The sequence below is a fragment of the Pantherophis guttatus genome, chromosome 2, assembly GCF_059756535.1.
Source record: "Pantherophis guttatus breed Tessera chromosome 2, ASM5975653v1, whole genome shotgun sequence".
In the NCBI taxonomy this organism is placed as follows: domain Eukaryota; kingdom Metazoa; phylum Chordata; class Lepidosauria; order Squamata; family Colubridae; genus Pantherophis; species Pantherophis guttatus.
In genome coordinates this window covers 150023376-150035667 of record NC_142064.1, presented here as the reverse complement: position 1 = coordinate 150035667, position 12292 = coordinate 150023376, and the positions used below count along the sequence as shown (strand labels likewise).

The 12292-nt window shown below is 37.9% G+C and overlaps 1 protein-coding gene across 1 annotated transcript in view; it reads right to left on the bottom strand.

Moving 5' to 3' along the window:
* Nucleotides 1-10063, bottom strand: part of LOC117662940 (ATP-binding cassette sub-family A member 10-like) — a 52099-nt gene extending 42036 nt beyond the window's left edge. Inside the window, exons 1-10 of the mRNA XM_087885152.1 lie at nt 9905-10063; nt 7337-7563; nt 6762-6900; nt 6381-6566; nt 5540-5672; nt 3875-4046; nt 3471-3529; nt 2154-2264; nt 1382-1557; nt 951-1070 (exon numbers count right to left, since the gene is read on the bottom strand). Of these exons, the coding sequence (XP_087741278.1) occupies nt 951-1070; nt 1382-1557; nt 2154-2264; nt 3471-3529; nt 3875-4046; nt 5540-5672; nt 6381-6566; nt 6762-6900; nt 7337-7563; nt 9905-10048 (1467 nt within the window). The 5' untranslated portion in view covers nt 10049-10063. The remainder of the gene's footprint in view (nt 1-950; nt 1071-1381; nt 1558-2153; nt 2265-3470; nt 3530-3874; nt 4047-5539; nt 5673-6380; nt 6567-6761; nt 6901-7336; nt 7564-9904) is intronic.
* Between the last annotated feature and the right edge of the window lie 2229 nt (nt 10064-12292).

Here is a 12292-nt window from a genome sequence, read left to right as displayed (position 1 = left end):
CCCCCACCTCCCACACCGCGCTTCATAGCCAGACCCAACCTTACCCATAGAGGGTTTTCCCCCATACCCACAGCCCGATTTCTAATCCAACCCTCCCCCCTCCCGGAATCCATTAAAAGATTAACTAAAATTTAGATTAAAAACCCCTCAACCCCCTCTTTGCGGCATGCCACCTCTCTGGGTTCCAAAACCCGTCATCGAGGTAGGCCCTCGATAACGCGGAGGGCCAGGCCTGCGAGAGGGGGGAGTCTCACAGCGCAACAAGTTCAGTGGTGGAGTACATTCACAAACAGAAGAGGTGAGGATGACCTCTGGCAGGGTTCATAGCGTCTAAAAGTCCTGAGGACAGAAGGCAGCAAACTTAACGATGTGGGAAAGCTGGACTCCACTGTCCTCCCACGACAGTGGAGAGAGTCTTATGCCATTTCTGCATATCCAGGGGGTGTTTTAAAAAAGCTTCTGCCGATCAGGCAACTCAGCTGGGATTGTCAGAGCCTTTTGAAATTTAATTTTTGGAAACTAAAATGAAATTAACCCAGTTAATTTCCCTTTTCAGAAAAAGATCAAGCAAGTGTTAAGAAACTTTTGAGAATAAAATTGTATTTTTCAAAGAAATTAAGCCAGAGAAAGGTATTCTAAATCCTTATCCTTCCAATAGTTATTTTCTATTAGAAGAAAGGAATCAACTTTTATATACAGAAAAGTCTGGAATTACACATCTAAATTAGGGATTTATATAATCCTATGCAGATCAAGGAAGGAAAAAAGAGATGGAGGGAAGGGAAGGGAAGGGAAGAGAAGAGAAGGGGGGAGGGAGGGAGGGAGGGAGGGTGGGAGGAAGGAAGGAAGGAAGGAAGGAAGGAAGGAAGGAAGGAAGGAAGGAAGGAAGGAAGGAAGGAAGGAAGAAAGAATATGTGCAATAGACATTTTTGCCCATGGGTGGTTTTTACCTGTGGTTGTCCTAAGAAAGTAATCGCCAGAGTCAATTTACGTTTTTGTCCACCACTTAAATTCTTAGCTTGTGTATTCTGAATGGCACTGATATCCAAGAGAGTCTGTATTTTTTCTACCTATAAAGCATAACAATGTGTACATTGATATTCAAATCTGTTAAATTTCCTAGCATGTTTTTCAGTCTCGGCTGATTGGAAACTAAAGTACGTTCTATCAATATACATACATTTTATAAGGATTTGAATCTTAACGTATTTGAAAAGCAGATGTTGCTGACTAGATAGAACTGCTGTGGTTTGCTTCCCCAGGTGATCTCCAGAATCCTGATGACAATGCTATAAAGCAGTTGCATTTCTGTACCTTTCTTGCCTATTCCGCTATCCTTTTCAACCTCAACTCAGTTATATTCTTCTGAATATATGCTTACCTCGTTTTCTATATCGCTGAATGGTATCCCCTTTATTTTAGCAAATGTCTTTAAATTTTCTTTCACTGTTAAATATTCAAACTGAATATTGAATTGTGGACACACACCACTAAATTGTCTAATTTGTTCCATCTCTTCCCTTTCAGCTATATTGTACTCCAAAATGGTTGCAGAACCTGTAAACATTAACCAAAAAAAAAAGTATATGGTGAGTTTTAACCCTGTGCAAGCTAGTAATATTTTAATAGAGAATGATGCATGGTCTATCATTGTATGAAAACAAAACCAATGTTCAAAATGACTGTTTCCAGAGTGTTATTCTACCTAGGAAAGTATCTTTAAGAACTGCCCTAATGAATCTGTTCCTCCCAGTACAAGGAGAAAAGGGGTGAAAGGAGGAGCATACACTGGGGAGCGTACATTGGGGAGAGAGGGAATTTGCAGGGGAAGAGCAAAAGATCTCCTTCCCTGGTAAACCAGAGGAAAAACTGCACTGGATGAAAAAAAACTCCTGGGGACAGAACAAGCCCTTATTTCTCAGAGAAGCAAATCCCCAAACAACCTATGAACCACTCTCCTAATTATAATGAGGGGAATTCTAAGCACGGTTGAAGAGTAAATTTTCACAAAGTACATGTAAGAATAAGAACTGGTAAGTTTGTTCTTGCTTGCATTGATTCTCAGTGGCTAGTCTGATCCAGATGAACTCTTTTTATGTAAACTAGGTTGGGATTAATCTTGATCTGACCTCTTCTTAAAGTCCAATTCTTACCATCAGTTGGCTTAGAAAGTCCACCGAGGATGTTTAGTAATGTCGTTTTTCCTGCTCCATTATGACCAAGAATTGCAGTGATCTGCCCTTCAAAGATATCCAAAGACAAGCCTAATGTAGAAGAATATGTGTTAGCTCTAAAAGTTCAGCGATATATGAAGTTTCAAGAGAAGAATGCAAGCTGCTTTCCAAACTGATTTTTGTTTTCAGTGAGCACTGCCCTGCCATTGTTCTCTTGAAAACATAGCCAAGCCAAAGATCTGAAGGACATTTACTAAGAATGAAAAGACACTTTAGACTTAGAGATAAGCAAAGGAGCAAGTTCAGTATGTGCCTCAATTGATTCTTGTTTCTAGGCAGTCCATGAACTCAAAACGCTATCTGCAAATGGGCATTTTAAAACCTTGGCCAATCTTCCCAATCCTAGTAAAAGAAAAGTATTTTCTAGTTGTCTACAAATGAACCGTGTTTGCTTTCACAAATCAGGATAATCATATTTGCTTATCATTCAGGGATTTAATCTCAAAACCAGTATTTTTTTGTCCCAAACCCGGTAATAAATTTCAGCTAATGATAATTTTTCCTTCTAGCCTGGGAATCTTTATATATATCTTCCCAACAATTTGTTGTGCACCTCTCTACAAGAGCTTAGTGATTTTCTCTCAGCATCTGTTGCCAGTTAGGATGCTAATGGAAATTCTAGGAAAACAGATGCAGATGGACCTTGAAAAACTGCATGAAGTTTATGTACTACCCGCTGAAAAGGACCTCAGGATTTTTTTTTCCAGAGGAAGTTACATGTTTGCCAGCAATCTTTTCAGGTGTCAGATTCTGTCATATCATGTCACCTAAAAGCTTGGGTCCGCTCAAGTTTTAAAGTTTTAAAATGCTGGAATTTTGTGAAATTAGTCAAATCTCATGAACCTTTGGTTCCCTCTGGATAGCCAAAAAATATTCATGAAATATTAGTGCTTATATTTAACATATTACAAGATGAAAAAATATGAAATCTTATATAAAAATAGTATTTTTGTATAAGATTCTACTGCCTTTTTTAAACAATCTCCCAGCATTTTGGATATTTGTAATTTTGAAAATCCTTGGACAGGAAGTTGCAACAATGTCATTAAGTGCTATCATGGACGTTCAACTATGGACTATCTGCACAAAGCATTGTTCAGACTGATTCCTGGGTTAAATTTCACACTAAAAGGCAGCATAGCTATTCAAAACCAGTGCTATGTTAGAGCAAATCTTTCTTGAATTTGAGGAAAGAAAATTAAGCGGAAAAAATTAAGACATGCAAATATATCTTACCTTTCAAAGCTTCTGTGCTTGTTTTTTCCACTTTATATGTTTTTTTAATGTTATTTAATCTTTTAAAAAAAGGGAAATATTGAACTTTTTAATTAACTCATATATTATTCTCACAAATGTGATTTTACAATGCACAGGTGGGGAGAAGCAATTTTATATCTTACGCTTAACTTTGGCATTTCACTAGAAATATTACATGAATCCAGTTTGGATTTCAGGAGTGATATATTTCTTTTTTTAGTTTACTTTTTTGAAGGAGATCCTTAAGATGCACAGTTAGATTGTCTTGAATGGAGACATTCAAGTTGAGGAAAGATTTATGAATAAGAGAAAATTACAGTATGGTCCTGTTAGAATATCTTCGATCGCTCCAAATATTGAATGCCATATTTCTAGTCTCTTACCGAATGGCTTCCTTCCCATTGAATTCAGGAGGCACAGGTTCAATATTTTCGCTGAATATATTTCCATGACTTTGTTCATTTGTAGGAACACCATTGGTGTAACGCTTTCTTGATTTAAACCAATAGTTCTTCTTCAAGAAAAATAAGGGAGGATAAGGCAGCCCATATTTGTCTAAAAGATATTTTTAAAGAACATCAAATTCTCATACATCTGAAATAACTGTAAATTCTTACAAACACCAGCAAGAACGTTCCAGCCACCCATCATCAGTCAAACAAGATCCCAAGTTTCCTGTTTGAAAAACTAAAAATGTTAAAAGTTTCTTTTTAAAAGACAGAAGAATTGGAACCAGAGGGACTTGTGCCTACTCTAACTGAGCAGGACTCCATAGAGGTAATAAGAATGGGGAGAAAGCTATGTTACTGCTTCTCTTATCACTAGACTGTAAACCTTAATCCAGGGTAATATATGCATTCAATCACAGTTGCGCCTGGTCTTTCTACAACAGTGCTTTTGGTATCTCTTCTGCTACTTCATTTCATGGAGCAACTCAATAAATCAACTCAAACATACATACATCCAGGAGCAATGAACAGCATAGGCTACTCAGGAACAATCCTACCCAGGCTGTTGTCACTTGCTCATCACAAGTGGTAACTAAGGCTTCAAATTAAACTTCCCATCAGAATTTCAGGAAATTCCTTAAACACCCTGGGAAAATCAAGAAAATCCATCAAGAACTTGGGTGGACCAATCAAATAATCCCTGATTGCTCACTGAAGGAGAAGTACCAGAATAGTCCAGTCCAATCAAAGGAAAGGTTTGATTATGGTAGAATACATTCTGAAATGTATTGGCAGGTGCAAATGACCAGGAGCATTCCTTGAGTTCAAAGCACAGAAGAGTTTATTATTACTATCTGTACATAGGAATCAACGGAATTCACAGGGGGCTGGACCTGGGTCTCTCGTGGCAATACAATAAGTCCAAACTGGTAACATGTTTTACTCCACTTTCCATCTCAGCCTGCTCTTTTCCTACATGTATCCTTCAATAGTAATGAATGGCAGTTTCACTTGTAGTACAGCTTGCAGCATTACAACAAACTTAAAAACAAACAAATCCAAAGTGCTTTCAGGCAGCACTGACTTATAATTAGAAGTGGCTTTCTTGCCAAACAAATAATTCTTATTTTCCATAAATGATTATAAGAAATTATATGCAGGGAAGTGGAGAAGGATACTGCCAGTGCAAAAGTATAAATCTACCTTGCAAAATGATCAAAAAGCTTGTTTTTCAATGGCTAGCACTGATAAGGAGTGCATCTCTATGCTATTCTAAATTTATCCTGAATGTTAGAATTAAGGCACTGTATCATTTTGGTTGAACTGAGTTTTTAAAGAGATTTTGGATGAAAATAGAATAGGGAACAAAGATCCAAAATGCAGACTATCTACATTTGAGGGAACAAATTGTATGTAGGAAATTAAAATGTACTATAAGCAAATAAATCTAAAGAAATAATGGACTTCCTTTTTCACAAAGATTTTTGCAGACAAACTGCAGTGATGATTTACATGATCAATTCCAGGGAAGTTCACCTGAAATGCAACTTGTAGAAAGATAGTCTGCTAATTATCATACATGCATCACAATATGCTTACCAGGCACAATCTTGTCAAAATACAAAGTCAGCAGCATATATAAAACAATATCAAAAAGCAAAAATAAAATGAATGATTCAGACATTAAGTCTGAGAAACTGAAGGCTCTTCCATATTTTTGGAAATGAAAAACCTGCATGAAAACACAAAGTCCACACTGTCATTAATAAACACTAGGCAAGGAGGAAGAACTATTTGGAATCTAATTAAACCTTTAACAAATCAAACTTTCGCCCCCTAGAAACTTAAGCAAACATGAACTCAGTCTATGAAATAAAATAATGAAATGGAATGGAATCAAAAGCCATTTTGTATTTATCCAGAGTTTTTTTACAGATTATGTATCAGAATAGAAATAGAAAGATAGAGTGATGGCTAGAATCTCTGCATTACAGGTAGTCCTCAAGTTACGACCACAACGGATCCCAAAATTTATGTTGCTAAGTGAAACCTTTGTTAACCCCATTTTACAACTATTCTTGCCACAGTTGTTAAGTCAATCATTGCAGTTGTTAAGTTAATAACATGGTTGTTGAATGAATCTAGCTTCCCCCATTGACTTTGCTTGTCAGATGATTGTAAAAGGGGATCGCGTGTATCATAAGTATGAATCAGTTGGCAAGCATCTGAATTTTAATCACGTGACCATGGAGATGCTGCAATGCTCATAAGTGTGAAAAAGGTCATAAGTCCCTAAACCTAACCTTTTTTCAATGCCGTCGTATCTTTGAACACTCACTAAATGAACTGTTGTAAGTTGAGGACTACCTGTATCATATATCAGGCATGTTCTACCCTACTTAAAAGAGTGGTGTTTTAATGAAACAGTGTAATACTCAACCTTTGAAAGCCCAACACCAAAAGCAAATGGGCAGAATATGTTCAAAATTAATTCCAAAGCTGAAGGCATTAACTTGTATGAGGCTGTGATGCTAAGGACTCCAAAACAAAGATTGAGGAGGATGACAACAAAGGCAGTGGTTTTGGCCTTCTTTAGGAGTGAACTCATCATGAAACAGAAGCATATCTGAAAGAGAGAAAACGGCCATTTTAATATGAAACGTTTTCTTTACTAATATCCCATTCAATCAATGAAGTAGTAATTCTACAGAAAAAAGAGAAATATATATTGAGAAAGTTCAATCAGACATTGAAGCAGTTTAACTAGTATGAATTTCAACAGTGCAGGAAAATACGCTGAAAACAAATATGGAGGACTTACACATGATATGCCATAAAGGAAGAACAGAACAAACAATGCAGAAATGTTGTTCAAGTAAAAATAGAAATGTTGCAAAAGAAATGCAAATGCACCGGACAAAATCAATATGTACACACCATACAGCAAACCCCAGGAAAGCCTAGGGAAAAAAAGAGAGAGAGAGAGATACTGTTAACCTTCTTGAAATGTCACTAATGACCATATGTCAATGAAATGACTATAAAAAATAATAATAAGAGAACCCCAAAAGGATCCTCTACCCTGTGTGTGTGGTTTTTTTTTTTAAATTATTTTGTAAAATCACAAATGAAAGAATATTTAGGTGTATTTAACTGCATCACTCTAAGGTATAGGGGAACCAAGGAGATCCGTAACTTCATAACAGCACCATTCACTCAGGTAAATGTCTAAATTGGAGAGAAAACAACACAGAATCACTATTTTCAGCCACAGTTTCATGACAGCACTTGGCTTGCTTAATTCTGTGCTAAATGCCCTGGGTAGCAGTGGATTCCTGCTTTCTTTGTCACATGAAGTTGTTGGTTTCAGACACCACAGCCCATCCCACAGCTCACCAGAAAGCTGCATCCCGTAGTCCCATCGTCTTCATCACCTCCTTTAATTTCCTTTTCTCTCTTGAAAGAGTTTGTGCCAAGAAATACATAAAGGGTGAATAATATAGTGTTAAGAGCCATGTGAGTAGACAATTATCCAGTTCGTTTCCTTGCATAATAGAATATGATCTCATACGGATGCCATTCAAAGATTGCATTTCTTCCCAAACAGAATGATTGGTGATCCGCTAAAAATAAAAAAACAAAATGTTTCCGAAATCACTGGTAGCTTCCCTAGGAGATGTAAATAGGTGTCTGGGGAAGCATCAAACCCTATTCTCTTATATTGCTGCAAAATATTATGATCAATTCACTATCATAGATAAAGGAGCAAAGAATAAATAATATACAGCATAATTTATTTTTATTTTATTTTATTTTAAATTTATATACCGCCCTTCTCCCTGAGGACTCAGGGCGGTGTACAGCCAGAATTAAAAAACATGAAATACAAATATTAAAAACAATTAAAATATATATAAATTTGGCCCAAAATTAAAAATACAAACCAATTAAAACATTTAAAATTTCTTCTTAAGCCAGCCCGGCTTGCTGGAAAAAGTGGGTTTTAAGGGCACAGCAGAAGGTGCTAAGGTCTTGGATTCTCCTTATCTCTGGGGGCAACTGATTCCCGAGGGTAGGTGCCCCCACAGAGAAGGCCCTCCCCCTGGGGGTCACCAGCCTGCATTGATTGGCTGATGGCACCCTGAGGAGGCCCTCTCTGTGGGAGCGCACAGGACGATGGGAGGTCGTTGGTGCCAAGAGAATATTAAAATATGAAGAACTTCTAGGAAAAATGCAAAGCAACAGCAAAGGATTCCCTCCCCCTCATCCTGACATATACAGTAAGTTTGACAACAATCTTAATAAGGTATCTTCAAAAGTATTTTTAAACTGTCCCAAAGGCAAAAAAGTACCTTTGGGACAACTACGACCTGGATTATTGAGAATTCCCATAGGTATTTTTAAACCAATATATATATTTATTAGTACTGTTCATATTTTTCTATTAGTTGTTTTGAATCCTTTGCACATTTCCTTTTAACAGATAAATCTACCTTCACCACAGTTGGTAGCCAATTTTGTCTGGGCTAGGAAAATAAGCAGAGGAAACCTCAGGGAATATTAGGGCTGTAAAGGGTGCTAAGAAATTATAAATGGTGTCCCAGAAGATAGCAATGATATTGTTTTGAAGGAAGCTATAAATGGGTATGTGACTAAAGGGACTAGGCCTCAAGCTCAACTTGAAGGAGGCTGAATTTTAATTCAGCCCAAATTTGTCCACTCAAAAAATACTTTTTGGTTCATTGCTTTCCTTTAGTTCCCTTGCCTCCCTTTTTTTTTCCTGTTACACATCAACAAAACACCACCTACATAAAGCTATGTAAAATGTTGTTTATGGTAACAAGATAATGTAAGACCTTTGGCAGCAAAAATATAACTAGTGATTAGTCCCTGTAGGAGACCGAGGAGTCTGCTGTCTAATGAAGGGTTCTTAAGTTCTTAAGTGAGTTGCAGAGGTGGGTTTCAGCAGGTTCTGACCAGTTCCGGAGAACCGGTAGCGGAAATTTTAGGTAGTTTGGAGAACCGGTAAATACCACCTCTGACTGGCCCTGCCCCCATCTATTCTCTGCCTCCCGAGTCCCAGCTGATCAAGAGGAAATGGGGATTTTGCAGTAATCTTCCCCTAGAGTGGAGAGGGAATGGAGATTTTACAGTATCTTTCCCCTGCCACGCCCACCAAGCCACGCCCACAGAACTGGTAGTAAAAAAATTTGAATCCCACCACTGGTGAGTTGCCTGCTGTTTCACTGGTAATTTCTAAATATCATGTGATTGCAACATCCACTGTCTTATTCCAGTAAGGATGCGATTCAGGGGGAATTGTTTCACAAATAGACACAGCCACACAAAACCTAGCAGGCCAAGCAGACAAGATCTAGCAATGGCTAAGAGCAAGAAAGTTGAAGAATGAGACTGAGAGGCTAATTCTGACTTTTATCCAACTTCCAAAAAGACTGAAAGAAAGAACAGGTAGTCCTCATTTAGCAATTGCCTCATTAGTGACCATTTACAATAACAACGCTGAAAAAGCTCTGCGACCAATCCTCGCAGTTATGACCTTGACCAAGTCTGTAAAAAGCAAAGGGAAGCTGAAGTAAAATTGTAAAATCATGATGTTTCTCTTAGCGACTACCTCACTTGTTAACCAAGTTGCTGATCCTAATTGCAGTCACTAAATGAGGACTATCTATACCTGTAGTTGGCTCTTTCTTCCTTATTAAGGTTAGGTCTCTGCCCTTTGTCAAGAATATAAAATCTGTATTATAGCTTTGGGCAACTCAGACATCTGAAGATTGCACCTTCATGGGCTAATGTTATGGAACTACTGCACAACAATAACGACAAAAAATAGTATATCAATTGATAGAAAAATTCAATCAATGTACAATAATCTCTCTCAAAAAGGTAATAGCATCCAGGTTATACAATTTACAAATATAAATACATTAAAGCTATCTCACTTACTTCAATAAGTGCACTATCAATGCTAGATTGCAATGATACAAAACCTTGAAACCAATACCTTGGATTTAAACAATCAGATGATGTAAAGTCGTCACAGTCATCTACAAAAGAGAAATAAAGAGAGAATGCTAGTTTATTATGCATAAAATTTATTTAATACCTTATTAATAAGGCTATACATTAATTCCCCTTCATGGATTACTACCTTATTTTGGCGAAGGGGCTTGTGTAGCTCAATGAAGCTATGAGCTATGCAGTGCACCTAAAATGGCCCCTGCAAAATGGGCAGAGAGTTCTGACAAAATGTGATTCATTGGAGAAGGAAATGGCTACCCACCCCAGTATCTTTGCCATGAAAACCCCATGGACAGTACCAAAAGGCAAAAAGATATGACGCCAGAAGATGAGCCCCTGAGGTCAGAAGGTGTCCAATATGCTACTGGGGAAGAGCAGAGGGCTAGTACTAGTAGCGCCAAAAAGAGTGAAGCAACTGGGCCAAAGCCAAAAGGACGCTCCTCTATGGATGCATCTGGTGGTGAAAGGAAAGTCCAATGCTGTAAACATTTTTTTGGAACCTGAAATATAAGATCCATGAATCAAGGCAAGCTGGATGAGGTCAAACAAGAGATGACAAGACTGAACATCAACATTTTATGAATCAGCGAACTAAAATGGACAGGAATGGGTGAATTTAATTCAGATGACCATCAGGTATACTACTGTGGGCAAGAATCCCTCAAAAGAAATAGAGTAGCTTTCATAATCAATAAAAGAGTAGGAAAAGCAATACTGGGATACAATCCCCAAAATAACAGAATGATCTCAGTTCGAATCCAAGGCAAACCATTCAATATCACAGTAATGCCCCAACCACTGGTGCTGAAGAGGATGAAATTGACCGGTTCTATGAAGCCCTACAACAGCTTATTGAATTAACACCAAAAAATGATGTCCTTATCATCATGGGGGATTGGAATGCTAAAGTAGGAAGCCAAACAATAACAGGAATAACAGACAAGTTTGGCCTTGGAGTACAAAATGAATCAGGGCATAGAATTCTGTCAAGATAATACGATGGTCATAGCAAACACTCTTTTCCAACAACCCAAGAGACGACTCTACATATGGACATCACCAGATGGTCAACACAGAAATCAGATTAACTATGTGCTCTGCAGCCAAAGATAGAGAAGCTCTATACAGCCAGTAAAAACAAGACCAGGAGCTGACTGTGGCTCAGATCATGAGCTTTTCTTTGCAAAATTTAGGTATGAACTAAATAATATCCCTGATGAATATACAGTAGAGGTGACAAATAGATTTAAGGAACTAGATCTTATAGACAGAGTGCCTGAAGAACTATGGATGGAGGTTCACAACATTGTACAAGACCATCCCAAAGAAAAAGAAATGCAAGAAAGCAAAATGGCTGTCTGAGGAAGCTTTGCAAATAGCTGAGGAAATAAGGGAAGCAAAAGGCAAGGGTGAAAGAGAAAGATACACCCAATTGAATACAGAATTCCAGAGAATAGCTAGAAGAGATAAGAATGCCTTCTTAAATGAACAGTGCAAAGAAATAGAAGAAAACAATAGAATAGGGAGGATCAGAGATCTCTTCAAGAAAATTGGAGATATGAAGAGAACATTTCATGAAAAGATGGACATGATAAAGGGCCAAAATGGCAGGTACCTAACAGAGGCAGAAGAGATTAAGAAGAGGTGGCAAAATTACACAGAAGAACTATACAAGAACAAGCTTAACATCCCTGATAACCACGATGGGGTGGTCACTGATCTCGAACCAGACATCCTAGAATGTGAAGTCAAATGGGCCTTAGGAAATCTGAGCAACAACAAAGCTAGTGGAGATGACAGTATTCCAGCTGAGCTATTCAAAATCTTAAAAGACAATGCAGTAAAAGTGCTACACTCAATTTGCCAGCAAATTTGAAAAACTCAACAGTGGCCACAGGATTGGAAAAGGTCAGTTTACATTCCAATTCCAAAGAAAGGCAATGCCAAAGAATGTTCAAACTATCACACCATTGCAGCATTTCACACGCTAGTAAGGTTATGCTTAAAATCCTACAAGCTAGGCTCCAGCAGTATGTGGATTGAGAACTACCAGAAGTGCAGGCAGGATTTCGAAGAGGCAGAGGAACTAGAGATCAAATTGCCAACATACGCTGGATCATGGAGAAAGCTAGGGAGTTCCAGAAAAACATCTACTTCTGCTTCATTGACTATGCCAAAGCCTTTGATTGTGTGGATCACAACAAATTGTGGCAGGTTCTTAAAGAGATGGGAGTACTAGACCATCTTATTTGTCTCTTGAGAAACCTACATGTGGATCAAGAACCAACAGTGAGAACTGGGCATGGAACTACT